The following is a 23688-nucleotide window of genomic DNA, read 5'->3' as shown; positions in this document are numbered from 1 at the left end:
AAACATAGCATTCAGCTGCTGGAATACTAGAATGGATTTTCCATATAGTCAGTAGATCCAAACCCCAAAAATATTATGTATCTGTACAGGAAATTATTTGTTGCACAATATCTGAGCAAGAAAGCTGGTCTGACCCAGACAGCTCCTCAAAAAAGGCTAGGGTCTAGGTAGAGCATGACACAGCTGTGGCCAGAGCTGGCACCAGGCGCCTCAACATCACAACACAGAGGCAATGCAGCCCCAGTCCGGACACTGCCTGGGCATATTTACAAATAAATATAAGTAAATTTTTATTTATTAATGTTAAATAATACTAATTATCAGGCACAGGTTAATGTTTATATAAGAGTTGAATAAATATATTTAATTACTGCAAATAAATGTATACTTACTTATATATAAATACATTTATATTAACCCCAACATTAATTGACATAATGTTTGATGTAGGAAATGAGAATTCTACCTGAGTTGAAAATCAAAACATACCTAGATACAGGAACTTCTGGAGAGTGTCCTATAGAAAAATGGGAGAAAACAATTCAGAAAGCAATACCGTTGTCCGATATCATAATTATTTGAAGCTTGAAAGAACAGATAAATCAGTTCTCCTAAATATTCCTAGTAACAGTGAAATCAAAACTTAACATACATCATCTACGTTTTGAAAATAAAATTTAAACATTTTTAAAGTCCTAAGGACCAATAACTGAGCTTAAAAGGTTTAGATTTAAACTGAAAAATAACAGTTTTTACAGAACTGGAATTGTTTCCAGGCAGTCTGGCTACATCTATAAATTCAAGTAAGTGCTCTTAATTATCTTTTTAGTCAGAGGAGATTTTTGTATGAGAAGGTGTTTCCATACCATAAAGCCAACACTGCTTTAATGCTAGCATAAAAACTGTGCTTTTAACTCAAATTAGCTATCTTAAGTGCTTGCTTCATTTTTTAATAGCAATATAGAAAAGACAACCTAACTTTTCTCTGGCAACAGGTTGCCATTGTTCAGCCTGAACTCTAACTATTGACTAAAACTAAATTGCTTTTTCTTGTCTGTCATTTGTCGCTGCAAATAGATAACTCTAATTGTCTTCTTGGGCTAATAAAACATGCATTAAAAACATTACATGCATTTTTGCTCATGGTGTTATGGAACTGTCACTGGGGTCAGCAAGATTCTGAAGAAAAGCAAGCATGGAACCTCTAGGCTGAAGCACAGACAGCAGGGGTGTAGTACACCAATTCCTGTCACCAGAATAACTCTCAAGAGGTTTTTTCTGTCTGTATCACAGACCTGCCCCACAGCATTTCCATTAACTTTTTGATCATCAATCCTGTTCTGATTACCTCAAAATCATCAGCAGAGAACAAGTCAAAAGGGCTATCTGAAGCCTTCGTGTTGATTAGCAGTGCATCAAATTCTTTGCCCACCTCAAAGTTTCCAATCACATCATCTAGTCCTAGAGCTGAGGAAGAAAACAAGTTCACAAACACGTCTTCAGCACCAACCAACTTACTTGAAATATTCATAAGACAAACAAGAATTTAGATGATTATGAGGAAAAACCCAAAACCAAATTGAATACTGGGTATGTTATCACCTGAGTTCTTAAGAAACTTAAGAAGCAATTGGTTATATCGCAAAAATATTCAACCTACAAACAGGGTAATGAAATAAGTCAGAGAAACAGTAAAGTATATAATAACACTCACCTTGCTAAGGCAGTATTAGATTGCATTTTTTAAACAGTTTAAGCAACTTTGAAAGGTTGTATAGGCCTATTACAATAGTAATATATAATAAAATGATAATAAAAGAAGTGTCCAGTGAGGATAACTAATTGTAATAAGCAGGAAGAAAGAATAGTATGGCATGGAAAAATAATCACAGCCAGATCTGAAGGTCTCATATCTATCTACCTGTAAGGCTTGGCTTGTGGTCTATTATTTAGCTGAGAACTGAGTGCTTGCAAGTACTTAGAATACCTAAAAAGAGGCCTTTGCGTCTCTTTAGAAATAAATTAGGATGGTTTTAAGTTGTCGAAAGTATCTGTGAATTAAATGAATTTTTCCAATGCTCTGAAATTAAGTTATCAAAGAGCATAATATCTACAAATAAGTTGTACATTTATTTTCAGATTGCTCTGACAAAGGAATCTCAGTCTTCATTGAAGTTTGTGAGTGGCAGGAATATCACAGTATCTTAAAGACATTCAAACTCCTACAAATTATGAAATATTTGATTACCTATTACTTTCAACTAAAATGATCTCATAGTCCTTCAGGTTTTTGAGCAGAATGCAATTTTTAGATTAAACACAAGAGGGTGACAAGTGTTTAGGAGTCTTAACAAAGCAAATTATTTCAACATAAGAACCACTCATTTAAAATTCTGCTACTGAAATTTTCACTTTCAGTATCCAGGCTACTGAAAGCTTGTAGAAGTAATATATTCTACCTTTAAAAGTAATTCAGTAAGGATAAACCAGCTTAAAATCAATATACAGAACTAACACTTTACTAGAGAAACCTAATATAGAAAAAGCACAAGAGTAGCTGGGAAGGGAAACCACATAGGAGTTTGGGATTTTTATAAGTCTTCCTTTCTGTGTCTCAGCTAGTTTGTTCTCACACTTTGTGGAACAGTATATATTGCAGGAAAAAGATTACTTTTTGTTCCCTGCTCATCTTCTCTCTTCTCTACTTCCCCCATTGCACTCTTCAAGAATTCAGATACAGTCCTGACAAGACCTGTTCGGTGACATTTTCACTACATCTTTCAAACTTCCATTTATAATTCTCAATGGAGGTTTTTGGCAGCTATGGAGAGGCTGCACTGAAAAGATTTGGGACTCATGCTTTAGCAGGTAGTGAGCTCATTTCTGCTAACTGAAACAGTAATAGGTTTTCACTTATGTGTGGATTTCCTCTCTGCTAAATCATACCAGCTCCACTAAAACATTTTTAATTGTGTATATTTGTATGTGCACACTGATCATAACAAAACTGGTTATCCAAAACTGGATAACCCACATACTATATGACTGTATTCTGCAGATGCAAATGCATTTTGAACAACCATAGTGGATAGCCTGTTTAAATTTTCTGGTTTTCCCTGAGGGAGGAGTGATTTGCATGATGTTTTGATTTGTGACAAACTGCCTCGCTAACAGCTCAAAAATCACAAGCAAAATTAGAAACTGATGACAAATAGAATGCATGATTTTACAGTAATTGCAGTTTTTCTTCTAGGTGATGGTTGCTGAGAAAACAAATTTCCAGCTGGTACAATAAATAGACAACCACTTATAACCTTATGACTAAGAAGTCTGAGGATCATTGCAAAGCAAATGTACAACCTGAAAAGCCGTTAAGATTTTATTATTAAACTCTCAAGAGTAATAGAGTACTCTTCTCTAAAAAGCCTAGTACGGGTATGAGAGACTGAAGGATTATCTCTGCCCACCAGTTAGACTTCACTCTGGCACCAGAAAATCCATGAATCTCCCATGAAGACAGGGAGAGATATAATAAAAAAGGGTTGTAGCTCTCTGTGTCCACTCAAAAAAATTTTCTTCTTACCTTGGCTTCCTCCCAGAGTGGCAAGCTGAAAAGCTTCTTCAAGGGTTAGTCCTGTTTCATTCACTTTATTGATCTGAAGGCTATTAGATGCCATCATTGTTTTCCTTATAGCATCAAGCATAGAAGCTGAATATCCACCAGCAACATCTATAAGGGATCAGACTTTTAGAAACAAGCTTTGGGTATAATTCTCCATGTTAAATTTCTATAAGCTTTAATTCAAAGGCCTGAAGAGACATATGTGGTAAACCGAACAAGTTCTGCTGCTAAGCACTGTCTCTGAAGGCATAATTCCCAATAAACGTGCTCTCACACACAGCCAAATGAATAGAACACAACAAAAAAACAGAAAACTGCAAAGTTGTTATTCAAGCCCTGTTTAAGCTCACAATAGCAACAAAACTCTTCACTAATTTTTTGTTTTCTTTTTAAACAGTTTTGGACCAACCCTAGATTTCAATACTCTAGACTTCCATACTCTAGTGGGGAAAACAAAGGAGGACCAAAAGTTGGAGACTTGCTGATTTTTAAATATGAACAGGTGGATGTTTTCGTATCTCCCAATGGTTTCCAGAAGAAACCACTTCTACAGCAAACTACTAACCTGTGCCAAGACCAAGCTTCACATTGTGTTCAAGAACCTTCCGCACATTTAAGACACCGCTGCGCAACCTGGATTGGAGAAGGAACATGTTGTGTGTGATGCATGCAGAAAAAGTTCAGGAAGAGCAGGGCTGCAGAGCCATTTTATGACAAAGATTCTCCCTTAACGTCTGCAAGATCTGGTTTATTATTTATTCTGGCTGGATACCATGCAGTATCTCACGTCTGCTCAATAGAAAGATTATATAGCCCATTCCCCCAAAACATTAACACACTTCAGGGGGAAGGGAGATGCCTTGAATCTACCACTGACAGAACAGTCAAAAGAAACAAATTTTTAGAAAAGAAATATTGATACAGATATAGATATAGAGTCAATAACTAAACTGAAAGACCAGAAATCAGTCCAGAGCATGCTATGCGGAAGTGGATGATGAATGGTCACGTTCAATCCAATATGTCATTGATGGTGTAATGAGGTATCATATAAATAGCTTTGCAATGGTAGCATCAACTCAGGGTACTACATGATCAACAGCTTTATTTAATTATACACCATTCTTACTTTCTTTTTTTTTTTAACTTACGAAAAGTTAGAATTGGGGCAATGTGAAATTGCAGCTCCACGAAGACTAAAAAGTTTCAGCTCTTCTTCAGAAAGATGACAGGCATGAGCCATGACTGTCTAAAGAAAAAGAGAATCACCAGTTTACTCAATATTGCATTTACTTCTGTGGCTGTGAGTTTTGCTGCACTGCTTCAAATAGCCAAAAAGGACACATATTACCATCAAGTGAAAGTAATGCACTTCCTGAACAAAGCTCTTAAAAGCAACATGGAAAAAACTGATTAACTTCGGTATGCCTGACATGTCATTCCTTCAGCTTTTTTTCATTTTTTCAATATAAGAATACAGGGTGCTTGCTCTTGCAGTGACTGCTGTGACCAAAGACCTTCAATGAACAAAAGCAAGAATTCCTCAATTGTCCTAGTGCTGTAGCAACCTTACAATTTATATTTAGCTAACACAGAGACTAAGTACTGGGGCTAGGAATACATCAGATACAATGGAAGATGTATGTACTCTTAGCATGCTTCCTATTGGCTCTCTAAAGCTTTGCACCAGGGAGAGAGAGAGAGAGATATTAAATATTCTTTAAGTAAAATAATCTAATTTTTTATGCAACTGATAAATTAGTTTTCTTAGCCTACATAGCTGACTTCAAAAATAAGTTCACAAGCAAAATATAGAGGTACAGGATAGGATAATTTAATAGTACATAAAACAATTACTTCCACACAAATCTAATTGGCATTACCTCATATGCCAAATGCCCACTGAAAGAGAAGAGCAAGAGCTCAGTTAGATCTTGCAATCTGGACATAAAATTGAGAATGGCACGGAGACAGTTTCCACTGAGCATCTCCTAATAGCACTGTACCCCTCCTACCTCTCCCATCTCTACTTATCAAGTTCAGTGTAGCTGAAAACACAAGGAGAATAGCCACATCTTCAGTTATATGGTAGCTGCTGAAGCATCTACCTTCCTGCAAATCTGTATTGCTTTTTTAAAAGCAACATCTCCAAAAAAACCCTGCTTTAGAAACACTTTAAAAAATTGACTTGCTGTCTCAGTTTGGGTGGATGGGGAGACGATATCTGAGGTTCTGTGTTTAATAGAATGCTTTCCCGAACAACCAGGAGCCTGAGTCCAGAAGGCACCAGTAATCATGATTTTTCATGACCATTTTCACTTGTGTGCGTAAAAGTCTGACAGAATTAAGACCTACGCTTTTGCAGCATGAATATGCTCTTTAGAGCACTAACACCCACAATCCAAATCAGTATGCAAAGGACTGTGCAAGAAAACAAAGGTTAATGCTGTATACATACTTCTGTAGTCCATATTGATTTTTCAAGCAAAAAGGACAGAAAACAAGTAATGTGTTGGGGTTCAATTTCAAACACAGAAATGGGAGTTCAATAGCAAATTCCCAGGGAGTTGCCAGCTGCCCCTTGTGCCTCAGAAAATTCTCTCCTAAATTTTTTAATTAACTTGACTGATATTTAAGTATTCTGACTTTAGCTGGGTTGTTCATATTCACTTCTGCCACCCCACTGTCTAATAACGTGTGCCTTGGCACTCCGACCTGTAATTACTGTGGGCAGCTATATTACATTTATCTCACCAGCATAAAGCATTAATGAATTTCAACTCTTCAGGCTAGTGTGCCTCTCAAAGCTTGGTAGACTCAGCTGGTAAAACGAGATGAGAGTGCTTTTGGATAGAGCAGTAAGGTGCACTTGTCTGCAAGTGAGGTTGATGCTCAGAACTCAACAAGGAGGGTTGCTTCTCCAAAGGAAAAAAATGAAGTTGGTCCTACCATAACACCACAGAAGAAATCTTCAGGCAAACCAGTGTGCAAAAACTGGATAATATCCTTGGAATATAAGGATAACTGGGTACTGTCCAAGAATTACCAGTTCCTACAATACCAGTTATCTAGTCTCCTTCTAATCCCATTGCCCTAATTCTCTTTGGAGCCTTTGGAAAACGGATCAGGGAGCATAAAATATGTTTATTTTTCATCTCCCCTAAAATACTTAGGAACAGTGTGGGCTTGTTTAAAGATCCAACACTTCAACAGAGAACATAAAACAAATTTACTTTCCCCAGATGTCACTGACCTTCAAAGAACAATACAGATTTTTCAGGTAAATACAGTAAACCATCCTATTCTCTACATGGATTAATGTAAGTTATGGTGGGGGAATTTTTATGTGGCTACCTTGCTGGTTAGCAGCTTGTTTTTATCATACAGTTCGGTGTAATTCTGGTAGGCAGGAAACATGTTCTCCACAAGTTTGACTTCTTCTTCATTCTCACTTATGTGACTCTGAAATAAGAAAATGCGTAGCAGTTAGTCCTTTAAACAGCACTGAACCTGACATTACAACCTTCTGAGCAATCTACTGGTGCTAAAAATACATTCATAGAAACTAGTGTTTGTAAAGCCTATAGTTAGATGTACACCTTGGATTTCTTTTTTCATCAGACCCAAAGAAGTTTCCATGGGACCCAAAGAAGTAGCTCCATTTGTTCCTTTAAAAGTGATATGAGATGGTACACATGTCCATCCCAATAGTGTGGTGACACAATGGCCCACTTACTTTTTGGAAGATGTTAAAATAATAGATAAAATAACACATGATGTGATTGTGAGGTAAAAGAGAGAAGCAGCCCACAACAGAGTGGATGCTGAGATCACGGCAGCAGATAGGTAGCTCCTCCTGAAGGTGTCGTCAGATGGTCAGCATGCTGTCAGTTCTGTCCACACCATTTAAATTGCACACAGAGCTCTCAGAGCTTACCTGCACATGGAGATCGTGAGTCTCTGCTAAATCGCCAAGGGCATTCAGCAAGTCCTCTGTGCAGGAGGGGCCAAAGCGGGGTGTTATTATAGGCTGTACTCTGGGATACTGAGAATAATAAAAAGACAGGGTTTGTATTCCACATATATATATTTCAGTAACCGTAAGTAAGACTAGCATTTACATGGCAATTACATTTTGTCTTCATTGCTTATTGGTTACTGCATCAGTGCCAACTCAAATTAAGCTGTATAGTCATTTCCTTGCTTTCCTTAGACATTTCTTTGCAGAAACAGAGAATTAAAGTGGGGATTTCTTACAACAATTTTAATGAACTTTATTAAAGGATTTATTTTCATTAGAACTCTCTTAAAGTCACTGTGATTTTACCAGTCTTCAGCAGCACTGGATACTTTTTCACATTTGCTGACAGTCCCATATGCATGATGAGAAATAAGTTGGTTGAATGACCAGATATTTTTGAGTCCCACTTCTGTGACCATTGAAGAAGCTTGCAAAACTGCAAGCTTCTGCAAAACCAAAGCCCTTTTCTTGTTCAACATTCTCTATTTATAATAGCAACAAACTCCTATACTCCTCCCTAGGTAGGAAGAATAGTGGTATAATCAGATATACTACACAGTAGGAAATAGGGGAGAAGACACCAAGAACTGTAGAGATTTACACCTTGCATCTCTAGATTAAAATTTTCATAAAAAATAGTCAACAGGATTGCAATTCTGTCATGAGTCAGAGGCAAGAGTTTTGCACAAGCCAGTAAGTGGTAACTTGGACTGCAGTTCCTTGTATTATCTCCCAGAAAAAAGGAGCTCGGGTCCTTGCAAATCAGCCAACTTACTCCAGTAATACCTATGGCTTAGGCATTAAACTCAAGGCATCTGCTCTTCAATATTTTGAGATAGGATGTCAAAAGAAGCCACTGAAAACTAAAGGCTCATAAGAAAAGTACTACTGCTTGTAATATTGGAGCGTAAACCTCTATCTTTACCACAGGAACGCAAGCCTGAATTTCTTTAGAAGCACACTTTAAGACATGTGCTGATCCAAAACACTAATTTTATAGTGGATCAGTAACTGTACTGAAAAAACAATGAATTCTGCTGGTGAGAATTCTTTTAATTAGTCTGTCTACTTATGTACCACAGAGTGATAAACTGAATTCCACCTTTCTTTAACAGAAAATTTTCCTTTCTAGGAAGCGAGATATTTCAAACTCAATAGAGAAACATACAGGTGTGACATTGCTCTGCTCTGAGCACAGAAAACTGACTTGACACTGTTACAAGTCCATTTCTCAATGAAACTAGCAGAATATTTATCAGAGTGATGATATCTGTCTATTACACAGAAAGATGTATATTTATTGATTTGTCACCAAGACAACAGCTTTGGATAGGAGGATTAACTATTTAATGTATTCACACAGCGTCTTCTAAATACAGAAGTGAATTCCAAAAAGAACACTACTTACTTTCTTTTCCAGTAGTTCTTTGACAAACCTGAAAAAGGGTAGAAATAAAGTTGCTATAAATCTGTCCTCAATGTCATAAATTATGGAAAATATTAAAAATATATACTTGGACACCCTGTTAAACATTTCAGACATAGATCAATTTTTTATGGAAAGTTGAGCCAGATTTTCAGATGAAATAAAAAGAGGGAACACAATGAAGCCAGGATAGTGACACCAAATTACGCCAATTTTGAATTTGACCCTGAACATGTAGACTATTGCTTTTTCATTTGCAATGCTTAGCATTAGACAAGCAGTAATTATTCTGAGTTTCCCTGAAAACCAAACACATGCTACATTAAATGAATTGAAAACATAATTATAACCTACAGCTGCAATATTAGAGAAAGAAAAAACAAACCAAACTTAGATTTGCCTGTCCATGAATTTAAATTGCAGTGTTAAAATCTTTTCAAATCCAATTTTTAAAAGATGCAGCACATATCTTACAGGAGATGCATATGGCCTCGTTCACTTAAAGAACCCTTGATTTTCTGGAAATGCTTCTATTAATGTTAATATACAGATGATCTACCGTTTGGAAAATAAAGATTTACTTGCTCTGTTAAATAAAAGAAACTATCTCAGACCTCTACAAAAAACTCCAAGCAGTCACTACGGATAATGCAGATAGCAAACTAAACTTCCTCTGACTTTGGAAGACGGAAATTCTTTGAAAGCCTGTTTTTTCGGTGCATGTAAGTGACTTCCAAAAGACAGTTTGAGGTGTTTTCTGGGCAGGATCTCTGTGAATTTTTATTTCATAGTTTATAGTAAGAAAACCATGTAATTTTGATCACAACATGTGTTGTATCAATTTTATCAAATATCTTCAGAGAGAAAAGAAAATAATGCTAGAGGCTGGGTACAGAGCACTTGTGCTAGATCACCAAATGGAAGTGAGAGACCTGCCCTCAACTTCTGCAATGACCAAAGGAGTTTGAGCCCACCATTGTCTAACTTTGAGAGCCAAAATGCAAAGTTAATTAGGTATCATCTGCCTGTCTCTCCTCTTACTGATTAACCTGATTTAATAAAATGCTCATTTGAACAGAAACTCCAACAGAAGTATAATAGTCAGGTGACAAGCCATAACTTCAATGCGGCTGTTTTCATTCTTTTTCACATTCTTTGAACAGTGTGAGCTGTTTCAAAACTGATGAATTGTGATGAAGTATGTTTCGCAAATATACCCTATAGTTTGTTGGCTTATGGACTTCTCTATGAGGAAAGAAGCTCTGCTTCAAATCACTGCCTTCTGTAGCAGAAGAACAGACTTGCACATAGGTTCTCATCTTTGCAGGTGGCTATAACTAATAGTACCATATATGGTAATCTAGCTGTCAATTCCGTAACTTTTTTTTAAATCCTCTTTGACAAAGAATGGTAGATTCAAATTCTTGACAAATTTAATATATAAAGCATTTGGAATTGTATCTTATTTTCATGCATACAATATAAATATTTCTGGAGGTTAACTGTAAGTAACTGAAATTATTGTAGTTCATTTTCTGTCAGTGTGACAGATCACATTTCTTAGATTCTTAAAAAAACAAATTGCAAAAACACAACTAAAATGTTGCCCTCTTAATGAAATAGCTTTTTCATCCTTCTGCAATTGTATTGCTTTGATTCAGGTAAGTACTCCAGATCCATTCCAAGAAGCACATGGCTCTCTTCCCTAGTCAGCTATGGAGTACTTGTGGCAACCTCTCACCCAAAGCTGAGAAATAGTTCTTATTACACAATCAAAAAGGAATGAGTTGGAGGCACAAGATAGATATTTAAAAGAAAGCTATTTAGATCATTCTGAAGCTTTTAAAACTGTAAGAACTGGAAGTTCTGCTGCTTTCAGGCCCATTTGGCAGGACTTGCACTGTATTATGAAAGCTGAGGACTTACATAGAAGAAAATAAATGTTAGTAGAATGAAGGTAACTAATACTACATGTTTTAAAAATGCCTTTAAATACAAACACTGTTAGAAATCCATGACCATTTCTAACTTTTATTGTCATGCCTTTAGCATGATTTGTAAAAACAAGGTAGTGACCTCACACAAGTGCAATAAGATATTTCTATTACTCTTAGGGGTTTTCTCTTTCAGCATGACATTTGAAATATTTATACAAGTAAATAAATAGTCTTATGAGAAGAGCTGTATGTCTGCTTAATTGTTTTCTGAGCATGGGTGTGAAAGACAAGAGAAACATACGACAGTAAGCTGCCATAATCCAGTCTTGGTTCTCCTCCACTACAAACATTGCCTTGATTTGATTCTCCTTTATTCTCTCAGCTGCATGTTGGAGTAGTTTGAATGCTGCTATGATGGAGAAGAGATCTTTAAAATGGAGTATATGAAAGCTGACTCCTACAGCTTGAATAAAGCCTTAACCTAAATGGTGGAAGGAAATAGCTCAGAAGTTGATGGGGACAAAGGAACTGGCTGCCACCTCTCCGTTGTATGTCAAGTCCACCACCTCCACATACACAGCTGTGAAAAGGAAAAGAGGAGGCAGAAAACACACATATTCTCTCAAACCCTAGATCTGTGGCTTCTCCATCTCTTTGGAAAAGCCAGAGAGATGCCATTTGGGCTGTGCAGCAACTGGATATGCAGGAATTGCCAGGACTATAGCGGACAGTACTGTTGGAAGAATAAAACCTGTTGCTAATAAATTCACACCTGTAATCTCTTAGATTCACATTCACTTTTCAGACATATGAAAAATCTTATTTTAAAAGGTTATGCAATCAATTTTATCATTTTACCTTTCTGTCTCTTGGACACAGTCAGCAGTAATCTCTCTGTATTGTGGCACACTGTCATTCGTATCCATGCAGACTTTTCCAACAAATGCTCGTTGACCAAATTTATCTGTTGAGATGCATTAGAATAAAAACTCAGAATCACTGGTTCCCAGAAACCATTATCAAAACTTGTACTGAAATAAAAAACAAATTCCACCCCACCCAGCTTCATTTAAGATGACCAGAGTTTATACTCTTTTCTTAGCTCTAAGTTGGGCTCATTCATGTGACTTTTAAGGATAAAAAGAAAAGAAGAAATAAGGAAACAAACAACACTTAAATAGGAGCTGTCTTCTACATTATTATCCAACTTTATAAATGAGAGCTAGATTACTGTAATTTAACCACAACTAGAATTCATAATGGTTGTATATGAAGATGGGCGTGAAATAGAGGATGAGAAACACCAGCATGGAAGTACAGTAGCTGTAGTAGATGACTACCTGGAGATAAGAAAAGGCACAAAGATTTCAGCAAACCATGTCTTCTTAAGGGAAAGGAGCAAGATTGCCAACATGCCTCCCACATGCAGTTAGAGGGAGAAATTTCCAGATCTATTCTAGCCTCTTTCTTGAGATTTACCCATGATAGATGAATAAATCAGAACTCATGTGTAAGAAATGCATATAATACTCAATTCTAGGCTGTCAAATGTGTTTCTAAATCAGATCTTTTGTCCACTTTTACTATTTGAGTTGTTGAATGTAATGGCTTCAAAATTTTCTACTAAATCGGAAAGACAAGGTAATTTTTGATGAAATCTGAGGTTTTTATTAAATTTCTCTGCTTTGGGAGTTGTCTGAGCCTTGAGAAATCCTGCAAGAACTACAGCATTTTCAAACAGCAGGCATTTGCAACTGTGAACAGAAGGGAAGGATAAGATTCTGATGCAGGTTCCACTTCTCCAATTTCAGAGGCTGTGTGAAGATTTTTGACATTGATTATCAGCTGAAACCTCAGAGTATCAGGAAATTAATTCACTGACTGGGCCTCTTGGCATGCAGTCCTTTTAAACTTCAAATAACAAAAGGTTAGAAAGAGCAGAGAGCTGCAGCTGGAGAATAGCTCCAGCAGACCTAATTCAAGCTCAGCCAGCAGCAGGTTTGGGAGTGAAGAGACAAGGAGAAGCAACAGTAGGACAGAAGTGCCTAAGTGAATGTGGATAACAGGTGGGCTTTGGGGGCACAGTGTGACAGGTACAATGAATAAAAAACAAATTAGGAGAAAGACAGATCCCTAGGTATTCTCAAACTCCTAAACATTGTTTCCTTCAACTAATACGATGCACACAATATCCTTCAGAATTCACTGCTAGACTCACCTGTAATTTCAGCGAGAAGAAGAGAACTATCTGTGTGAATTGTTGCAAAGTAGCAAGCTGTAGTCGTGCCATTCTTTAGAGTTCGTCTCTAAAAAAAGAAATCAGTTTCAACTGTCTGGAAAAAAAACTCAATAAAGCTGCCAAAATGCAGAACAGGCAGTCTCATTTCAAACTGCAAGAACATTTAGTTATTGTGAAATTGTGCAGTGAAGTGGGAAGGTAAAAATACAGATTTTTAATTTCATATTAGCTTTTTTTAAGTCTGAGTGTTAATAAATACAAAGAATTCCTCACAGAACTCTTGCAAAGGCTAAACCCATATAAACCAGTCTATATTCCTTCCCCCAAACTGGAAATACTCCAATTTATATTTAGAAATACAAACAACTAGTCATTTTTGTTATTTCCTTGTTATGAAAGGCTCTCCAATTTTCACAGTACAGTGAAGCACTGTTTATCTAGCATTAGCAAGGCAAGGCTTTTGGGGAACATGGTCGTCTTCTTTTAGCTTCCTGATCTAGCTGGAAAAACAAGTCAGGTTTTCATGTATCTAAAATCTTTGTTGTCCCCAATTACAAAGTAACAAACTTACTGTAAAAGTAAACTGAGCACAACCACTCAGACTGTGAGCTAATTATTTATCTAATACATCATTTGAAAGGAACTGGTGGCTGACGCTTCTTCATATTACTTTTGGGGAACATAATAGTAAATGACCAGCTATTTTAGTTACATTCATTCATGATGAAATTTGTAGCTTCTCTTGTCCTTGGAACTGATGCAAACTATATTGACTACTTATCCAACATATAGGTTTAAACCATATTTTTGGATTCTGGTTGCCAAGTAATTTGAGAATTTTCTTTAAGTTTTTTCAGTGAGATAGAAGGTGGGACATCCAACACAATGTTTGAGAAAAGCTAGAGCTAATTATTTGACAAACATGAAGCCAAACTCTGTCTTTTCCTTACAATATTCAAATGAAAATCTTTAAGAATTCCAAAAATGAGTCTCAAAAATAACAATGTCATTACTGAGACAAGTTACCTTTGTCTTTCTTAGCTTTTAAAATTCAGAATTCTCTACTTCTGAAATCCTAACATTATTAAATGAAATCTAAAAACAATCTGTTTCCAAATCATCAGCACGAAGAGGAGGTTCCAGCTAAAAGCAGGTAAATTTCACCTTAAATTGTTTTTTTTCTGAGTATAGAAAGTGTTTGGTGGAAACAGGATTTTGATTTGAAAAAATCCACCTTTTTTTTCACTACAACTTCAAAAGTACAATGAAACTTACGAAAAATCATCTGTTCTGTGCAGGTTTAGTCCTGTTTCTAACAGCTGAAGGTTATTATTGGCCCCATCAAACACTGCAGAGTGACTGGTATGCTGCATCTTCTGTGGGTGAAGATGTTTTCCTGACCCTGTCCTATCTGATTCACATGGGGAGAGCCTAACTGTTGTGTCCAGGCTCCCACCACTGACTTCCACCTCTCACTGGCAGCTCTTTTCCAGATGATGTTGTGACACACCTTGCACGGTGAGCTCTCTAGCTGTGCTGGGGTCACTCAGTTTGCACTGTAATAGCATGTGGGGGCACAGAGCTCGAAGGTGAGGTCACCTCGATGTTTTAAGCAGCTGAAGGCACATGTGTTTATCACTAGAGCTTATGACCAAGCTGCTCCCACGTGTTTTTATCATGGCAGATGGCAGAAAGTAATTTCTTTTTAAATTTGTGTGGCAAGGAACAATATAACTATTTCAGATTTGTTATATTATGTTGACAACAGATGCTGTCACAGTAATAGACAAATGCAAGGCAAATTATGTTGGCCAAATAATTTAATCTGTTGAAGATATTTCAGTCCACATATTAAAGGATAAATTTCAGTTATAGGATGGAACTAGTACTCTGCAATATGACCTAGCTGCTTATTGTCCATCCAGTGGACAAAAAGGCTTCACATTGCTCAGAACCAGCCTAGCTCACAGTCTCTGTCCCACAATACCACTGAGAGACTCCATCTAAAGGCCCTGCAGTGAAAGACATTCCTACTACAAGGACCTCAGCAGCAGCAGTGTCTTCCTTTACTACTCCAAAACACCCCAGATTTGTAGTCTATGAGAAGCATCTTCTCTTTCATGTGGTTTTGGCAAAAGATGAGTTCCTAATAGATGATTTTTGTGCAGCAAAGGAAACACCCTCTGAATTTTTTTTTTTTTTTTTTTTACTATGCCTGGTTATGTCTGCACCTGCTGGCTGTACTAATTCTGCAAGTAGTCTTAAATGTTGGTCATTGTATTCAGAAAATGTGATAAACAGTTCATTGTTAACCTTGTGACTAAATGAACTCTATTGCCAACAACAACAGAACGAGACTGGAACTAGTAACAGACAATCTTGGCTAGCAATTAGAAGAGTGGCTATCTTGGTTTTATCTGGTTTCCATGACAGTAAAACATGCGCTATTCTTTCTGCTGACCTTCTGAAAACATACCTATATTACAAAAACATTAATGTCATCAAGCAGGTAAATGTTGTTTGCAGGACTTACAACAACTCTGGTGTACACTTCTTCTGCAAAACCACTGTCCTGGTATTTGGCTTCTGTTGGGAATGTGTAGGAAGTCAACCACTGCAAAAGAGGCAGGTCTACTCTTGTACCAGTAAATGAATACTGAGGGGCATGAATATGTGTATCAACCAATCCTGGCATGAAGAATTCACTAAGGAAAGAAAATAAAATTATAGTAATCCAAAATGTCTCAAAATTCTCCATGGTAAGTAGCTTTGTTTTAAACAGTATATTTGAGTAAAATCCACCAGAGTAAATAGCAAGTATAGATTAACCTGTCTCTTCCAGCTTCAGCCTGTAACTCCTGCTGTACCTCTACCCACACCCATTTTTTGGTATGAAGCAATTGAGTAGTACATTTACATGGCAAAATACACATATCTACCTTTGAGAAAAACAGTGCAAGAGTATGATGAATCCAATTATCTCTGATATTGACCCACCCTAAATGCCAAAAAGGCAAACTGACTTCACAATAACTAAAATTATTCCACTGTCGAATCCACCTGAAAAAGACATTTGTACACAGCCTTGCTTTCTAGTATGGATATATATGAAATGCTTTTAGCTTCCAGACCATAACACTTACAAAATGTGCCTTTCTATATGCCAGTTTTCCTCTACATTATTTCTATGTCTATATAGATATATAAAATCAATTAATTTCAAGGTTTAATGGAAGAACAGACACTGTGTCTAAAAATGCAGACACAGGCACTGGTGAAAAAAGCTCTGCTCAATATCTTGACAGGAAAGGCATGTTTACAATGGAACTGTAAAACCATATGTTGTCATGTAATGTTCATGCAATAACAGGGATGAATATATCAACATTACTAGGAAGTTGCTATGACTGTTTTGGTTTGTGCTGAAATTCCCTACTGCATAACATTTCTCTCACTCCTCTTTCCTTCTTCCTGTCTACTAAATGATCTGAATTTTATCTCTTTTTAATTCCCCTTCTTTCTGTTTTCTTGCAGGCTATAAATGCTGAAAAGTCTTCCTCAACCTGGTCCATATTCTCAGCACCTTCCACTTTCCTCAGGCTATTTCAGGTGAAGAAAATATCTGATTACTGATGTATATACTATATGATTAGCCTTTCAGCAAAACATACAAGTTTTTTAACAATTGATTACTAGAAGGATGCTGTAGCTCTCAATTCTAAGTCACAAGTTGTTCACAGTGCTACTACATGCAAAGCATAGTAGATACAGTCCAAAACTATTTCACTTCACCATAAAGTTGGGGCATTTCACTGGCTGAAGAAAAAAGAAATCCTCTAGCTGCAGTATAGTGAGAAATCAGAAGTTCTGTGTGTAGAAGTTTTAAATCTTCTAATTGTATTAATTTTTATTATGGAATATGTCAAAGTCCAAGCAAATGAGTTTCATATTTGCAGTGTCAGTGTTACCTACATTTACTGCGTCTAGAGTTTCATGTTAGGCACAGCCCACTGCTAACAAAATGGGTATAAAATGTAATCTCAAGAAAGAATGGCACTTAGTTCTGTGAGCACAGAAGAGATTATGCCTGAAAAGTAAATATGGCATTTTGTTCTGTGCAGCATATGTCAGCCAGCACAATTCAGCCATGTCTGCCATCCCAAACCAAGGAATGCAAAAATAACATGGACTGTCCATCCTCCAAGTCTCTTCCAGAGCACAAGCACCTTTGGGTAAAGAGATGTCACTGCACCAAAACAGAGTTTTGCCCATTGTATTTATGGGTATTATGTGGATTTAATGTGCTCCCTGCCTCACTTGCCCTCACTCAAAGAATAAACTGCATTTGCTGAAATTAATCTTAACAAAACACATACTGTTTACTCAGTTGTCTTATGTCAGATGTTTTGAACCCCCACGTCTTAGCCAGTTCCTCTAGCTGATCAGCTTGTTCCACAAACACAATCTAAAAAAAAAGAAAACACAGTTAGGTTCTTTAAACGTGCATCCCTCATCAGGTTTATGTGAAGGCAAAACAAGTTATATCTTAAAACCAATTTTACATGCTTACTACAAAGGTGTTAGGTTTACATTGAGACACTTGCTCCTCCTGACTGTCAAGCATGATTTTGAAATACCTTCTCATAATCGCACCCACCTTGTAACTTGTAATGAAACAATTAATTTCTTCTCAGGTAATAACAGGCAGAACAGCACAGACCTTGGTGTCCTGTAACGTAACATCATGCTAGCAGTACAGTCACTTGCTGAGGAGGTGCACAACAGCCTTACAGGAATTAGGTTACAGTATTCACAACCAGAGGGGTCAAATTACTTGCTTTGCCTACAACTGACCGACATCGAGCGAAGTATTTTCTAATTTTCTGCTTGTGTTGGGCTTTATTAATTTTTTCAGTGCCTAGGATAAGAAAAGAAATTGAGGGGGGAAATGTGGATAATATTTTCATTCTACAGAACAAGTTAAAAGGATGCTGAGATCTTTGTTTATTAAAAAAAAAAAAACCAAAAAACTGCAATCTGGAGCCAAACTCAACCCCATTTGACTCCTAGAGAACATCGACTCTACTGATGACGAGTTGCTGTTGCCAAGTCAGAATTTTAGCATACTTCCTACTTATTTTTAAATTCCATGGTGTTTTAATCTACAAAATGTCTCTTAGCAGCTGAATTCTCAACTCCTTGATTCTCTTGTCTGTCAATAATAGTCATGACAACTCCCCAGGAAACAGAGATTGTGGAGCCTAGGAACTGCAAGTCCTGCTACAGGCTCCAGGTGGGATCCAGGTTTCCTCAAGATTTGACAAGTTAGAGGACTCAAAAGTCTCCCCTGGCCAATGACTGCCCATCTGAGCTTACAGAAATTCTTGCCTAACCACAGTTTCTGCCAGAAACCAATTCATGGTCTTCCAACTCGCTTGGTGTAAGAGCTCATTCCTCTAAGTTCAAGGGAATACTATTTCTGCTACCAGTATACTTCTCCTCCTGGGAAGATGTCCACGCTGAGGGCCTGTATCACCCTCATGACAGCAGTTTCTAGGGCAACAGTTAAAAAGAAAAAAAAAAATAGCACATTTAAAAAAGGCAAGACTTGTACTTGTACTTGTAAAATGTCAATAGGGAGAAACTTAGGAGGAAGAGCAAGAGGACCAAAAAAGCATTGTTTAGCAGTTACTTGCATGCCATTTTTTTATGTGTATGTTTCTTTTGCATAGAAATTTACCATTTTCTGTTCTTTCTATAGACAAAAATAAGCAAAGCTGCTAAACTCTAAAGGCTGTTAAACTGTAGAGAAGAAGTTATCAGCTGCCTAGTCTTTTAAATTAGTTATGGCTGGTATGATTTACATTGTCTAAAGACCAGATGTCTAACATTTTAAGTCAGAAAAAAAATTAAAATAATGCCATATAAATAAATAAATACCGCACTAGCAAAAATTGTAACATTATAGTATTCCATTAGTAGTTCGCAAAAAGCAGTGTCATCTTCCTTCCAAAGAGGAATACAGCCAACTTAATTAACTCTATAACTGCAGAAGGCTTGGAACACAGACCTACTGAAATATCTGATGTGCAATAAAGAAAATGTCATTCAGATACTGAAGTCAAAATGGATGTACAATGAGCAATGTTAGAGCTGCTGGGGGGGAGATGGGTAAAGAGGGAGGGAAAAAAAAAAGAGAGAGAGAAAAACATGAAACACCAGACGACAAATTCTGGAAACAGGCGTTGCCATGGAAAAGCAGTGGCTGTTATGTACTCTTAGGGCGCAGAAAAATAAAATACTTGAATCACGGAAAAATGAAGAAAATATGTTTCAAGGAAGCTGGATACATGAAATCAATTCTAAACCTGACACCTGGTCCATTATGGTCGAATGACGCTGTGGGTAAATCAGCAAGACATCAACACTCTTTTCAAACAAACTTACCAATGGAACTCCTTAGTCAGCCAAGAGTAGTACCCTATTGCTTTAGGATGCATTTGCTTTAGACACATTTCTGATATTGAATGCTCTAAGCTCTTTGGGATCCTATGCTTGGATATTTGCTCCAGCATTTGCTTGCACATTCAAGGTAACCAACTAGATGCACTGTTCTTTAAATTAGTTCTGCACCTCAACACTGTAGAAGCAAGAAAAAATTTTACAGCAGTGTCACTACAGGGTCAATGGAATTGCATAATACTAAGAACTTCAGCTTTAAAGAAGAAAGTCAAGTAGAATAATTGGCACTTTGGGAAAGGTATATCAAAAAACTCAGAATCAGTGGCTGCTAACACCAAACACTTCTGTAAGTTCTCATGTGTTACCCTTGTAATGGGGCTGAAGCATCAAAGATCAGGGGTAAAGACCTCCCTATGCTTGTGACTAACTTAGGTCTTTTTTATACCAAGTGATACCCAAAGCTCTTCCATCAAAGCGTAGCTGGGCAACTAAATTGTGCATCAACCCCAGTGTAGCAAACCCTGAGTGCCTCCAAGCACCACAGTGCAAATATTTTGCTGCCAAGAGAATGGAAAATGAATGATACTGGCTGAAGAAACATGGTTTGTTTGGACCCAACAGTGCCAGTCTTACTTTATTTCTGGCTATGACATTCATAGGTGAGCATGAGAAGGGGTGATCCCTCTTCCCCCTCCCACATGATCTCTTCCCTCCCTATTCCCACAGTCATTAAATTACTTCTGCAATTATAGACATGATGCCTATTGTTTGACTGGTTCCCAAAACTAGAATGTGAGGCTAAATGAGAGACAACAACACTTACTAGACCCAGCTGCTAAAGGAACTGCCCAGCCTGCTGAGAAAGGCTAAGCAATGAACTCCAGATGGATGTTGGTACCTTGGTACCTTCCTCCTTTTACAGCTGACACATGTCCACTTGCTGTCCCAACTGGCTTAAATCAAACCTCAGATTTAAAATCCTTATTACTCAACTCTTGCGCTTCTCATGACTTTCACAGGAGCTTTTATTTTAATATTTTTTCTATTTACTAAATATTCTACTCACGTAGGATAATTACACCAACATTTCAATAACAATTATGTTACTGAACAGCACTCATGTCTGTTTTCTTTACCCTAAGGAATGATGTTCCTTCTATTTGCTGTTCCTCAAGAGAGATATTACACTGCTCTGCAAACCACTTGGTTAAACATGGTCCTTTACTTTGCTAAATTGATGATAATTTGGGTTTTTATACCCAAAAGCAATGTTTTTCTTCATAAAACTCCCTTTACATCTGGGTCAAAGCAGAGAAAGATGACATTTTACATCCCTTGGGGAATATGCAGGGACTCACACAACAGGACCCAGCCGTTCATACAAGTTGACCTGTTCACAGTATCAGAGACCATGCAAGAATCTTCCATGATGGAGTCAGCGACATGAGGCAAAAGCACCTGCTTAGTTAAATTTACATCTTTGGGAGGAAAGGAAAAGCAGTTTTGGTGTAAATTTGAAGAATAAAGGTAAGACATTTTCTAACCACTATGTCCTTCTCAAAAAGCCAACTCTTCTGTGATTCCAGAGGTTGTTCTGCATGGGGCTACACTATGAGTAATAGGGAAGGAAAAGAGCATATGGGATACTCACTATATCAACCCCCGGAATATTAAAATGCCAAGAATTTGTAATAAAAAGAGAAGAAATTAAAAGGGCTTGTTTCTGTATTCTGGTGGGAATTTTATTTTAAGAAGATAGTGTTTTAATGGAAATTAAAAAAAAAAAAAAAACAAAAAACCAAAACCACCTGCTAATTTATGCAAGGAAAACAGTGTACTGTGAATCCTTGTTCCCTAGGAGAAGGAGAGAGAATAAGTGAGAGCACAGATCCCTAGGTGTAGCTTACTAAGGTACTTCTTTTTCAAGAAAATCACTAAAAAATCTGATTTCCTATGAGTGCTGTGATGAGACACTTTTCCAGAAATTGCCATTAAAGAGAGTGTGATGGGGTATGAAATTCTGTCTTCTGCATCTGAGTTACACCGCCCAAACCTTTCTTCATTCAAATCTATTATTTTAGTGAATACCAGCCAATACATACATATCTCTGCAAATTTTTACTCCCCTCCTGTACCTCAAAATACAGCTCCTCACAGACTTGATATACCTTGCACCAGACTCCTCAACAGCTATAAAAGGGCTGTCTTGAAACAGGCCCTCACGGACTGGTGTGAATAAAGAAAACAAAGAGTTAGGGCTCAAAATGTGCTTTGCACAGATTTCAAATGTTACTGAAGCCTGGCACACTGAAGCCTTTAGCCACAAGAAAGAAAATTACTTTTAAAAATTTTGTATAGGGTGCCCATATATGTTATGGAGTCTATAGGAAATCACCAGTCTGCCTCCACAACCTGCACTGTGAAACTGAGTTTCAAGTGTGATACTGTAAAGGGAATGACACTGCTTCCCTGCTAGACTCTATCCTGCATTTTCAGCAAGTGCAATGCTTGTTTTAAGCTTGGCTCATACTACTGACATGCCAACATCACCATTTTTGTAATTCTTTATGGGTATATGTCGTGGGGCATTTTTTTTTTTTTTTTTTTTTTTTTTTTTTTGGTGACAAGAAGACAAAAAAGCCTCATTTAGACGGCCGTGCACTGGGTACACAGCAATTAGTCACAATCCCTGTTTAGATACCCTAAGAAAAACAAAACAGCTTGTGAAACTGAAAGAAAACAGAAAATCTGAAAGAATGCCAGGTTTAGGCACGCTGCTGTTCTGGGAACACTCAGCACACCTCAAAAGCAGATCTACGCCAACTGCAGACTCGTGCCGACGAAATGCTCCATCCCGGTTACCTCCAGCTCCCGCAAGTGCGAAAACCCTTCTCCGCGGCGCCTGCCCCGATAGACCGGAGTGCAAAAATTTTTCGCTTTCTCCCCAAAGACCGCCGGAGCCGGCCCTGCGCCTCACCACCCCCGGACGCGGACTCGGGGCCGAAAAGGGTCGTTCTCACCGCCCCTGATGGACCCTGCGGAAGAGCGGGGCTCTCGGGGACCACCGCCCCCGCCGAGCGGACCGGCAGGGATTGCCCCGCATCTCCCCCGCCACCCGGACCGCGCCCGCGGCCGCGACACCCCGCCCGCGCCCCCCACTCACCGTCCCGTTATCGTCCACCCCCAGAAGGTGTCCGTGGAGGATCTCCATGGGGGCGGAGGCGCTGGAGTGCACGAAGGTCCCCTTGAAGACTTGGGCGAGCGGCGGACGCTGCGGGGAGCCCATGGCGGCGGCGGGCTTGGCGGGCGCGGGCTGGGAGCTGCCACCCCGCGGGCTGCGTCCCCTCGGTGTCTCCCGGTGCCGCCGCCGGCTTCCTGGAGCTGTCACCATTTCCCCACCCCCTGGTGACTTTCTCTTCAGGGAGTGGTTTCGGCGCAAGGAGGGCGGGAGGCCGGGCCGCACGCTTCGCCTTCCCCCGACGCCGCCGGGCGGGAGGCGGCCGGGGGTGCCCGGGAGGTGCGAGGGGTGCCCCGCAAGCCCTCGGCCTCCCCGCCGCTGAGCCCCCCATCCCGGGGGTGTGTCCTCCTCCGTGCAAGAGGCGCGAACGCCCGGAGCGATGCCCGGTGGGTTTTGAGGTCCCGGTTACTCCCTAGGAAGCGGTGAGGGATTCGACAAGGTGTCTGGTAGTGTTTTAAGAGTGTCTGGCAACTCACTTTTTGCAACCAACCTGCGGGATGTAATCACTTGCAGAAGTTTAACTTACAGGAGGTTGAGTTTGTAGGTGGGAAAAGACCTTTTAAGATCTTCAAATCTCAGACAGTCTCATCAGTCCTAGGCCTCTGTGCTGGATATTAGAAGGGTGTAGCAGTAGAGAATAGATGCCAGCTGAGGTACCAGACCTACCAGAAGTAGGCAGCCTCATTCAATGGAGATGGTCTACAGAAAAAGAGAAAACAACCTCAGGAAAATGAAAGGCAGAG

General features: G+C 38.5%; 1 protein-coding gene across 1 annotated transcript in view; it reads right to left on the bottom strand.

Moving 5' to 3' along the window:
• GDA (guanine deaminase) overlaps positions 1-23104 on the bottom strand; it is a 29836-nt gene extending 6732 nt beyond the window's left edge. Inside the window, exons 1-13 of the mRNA XM_032096274.1 lie at positions 22871-23104; positions 17622-17710; positions 15779-15950; positions 13225-13312; positions 11865-11970; positions 9052-9079; positions 7560-7667; positions 6977-7084; positions 4774-4871; positions 4188-4255; positions 3584-3730; positions 1349-1467; positions 490-517 (exon numbers count right to left, since the gene is read on the bottom strand). Of these exons, the coding sequence (XP_031952165.1) occupies positions 490-517; positions 1349-1467; positions 3584-3730; positions 4188-4255; positions 4774-4871; positions 6977-7084; positions 7560-7667; positions 9052-9079; positions 11865-11970; positions 13225-13312; positions 15779-15950; positions 17622-17710; positions 22871-23098 (1387 nt within the window). The 5' untranslated portion in view covers positions 23099-23104. The remainder of the gene's footprint in view (positions 1-489; positions 518-1348; positions 1468-3583; positions 3731-4187; positions 4256-4773; positions 4872-6976; positions 7085-7559; positions 7668-9051; positions 9080-11864; positions 11971-13224; positions 13313-15778; positions 15951-17621; positions 17711-22870) is intronic.
• Positions 23105-23688: the final 584 nt, after the last annotated feature.

Source organism: Corvus moneduloides, chromosome Z, assembly GCF_009650955.1.
Source record: "Corvus moneduloides isolate bCorMon1 chromosome Z, bCorMon1.pri, whole genome shotgun sequence".
NCBI lineage: Eukaryota > Metazoa > Chordata > Aves > Passeriformes > Corvidae > Corvus > Corvus moneduloides.
Note: the sequence above shows the minus strand (reverse complement) of the source record. Positions and strands in the feature narration are given on the sequence as shown.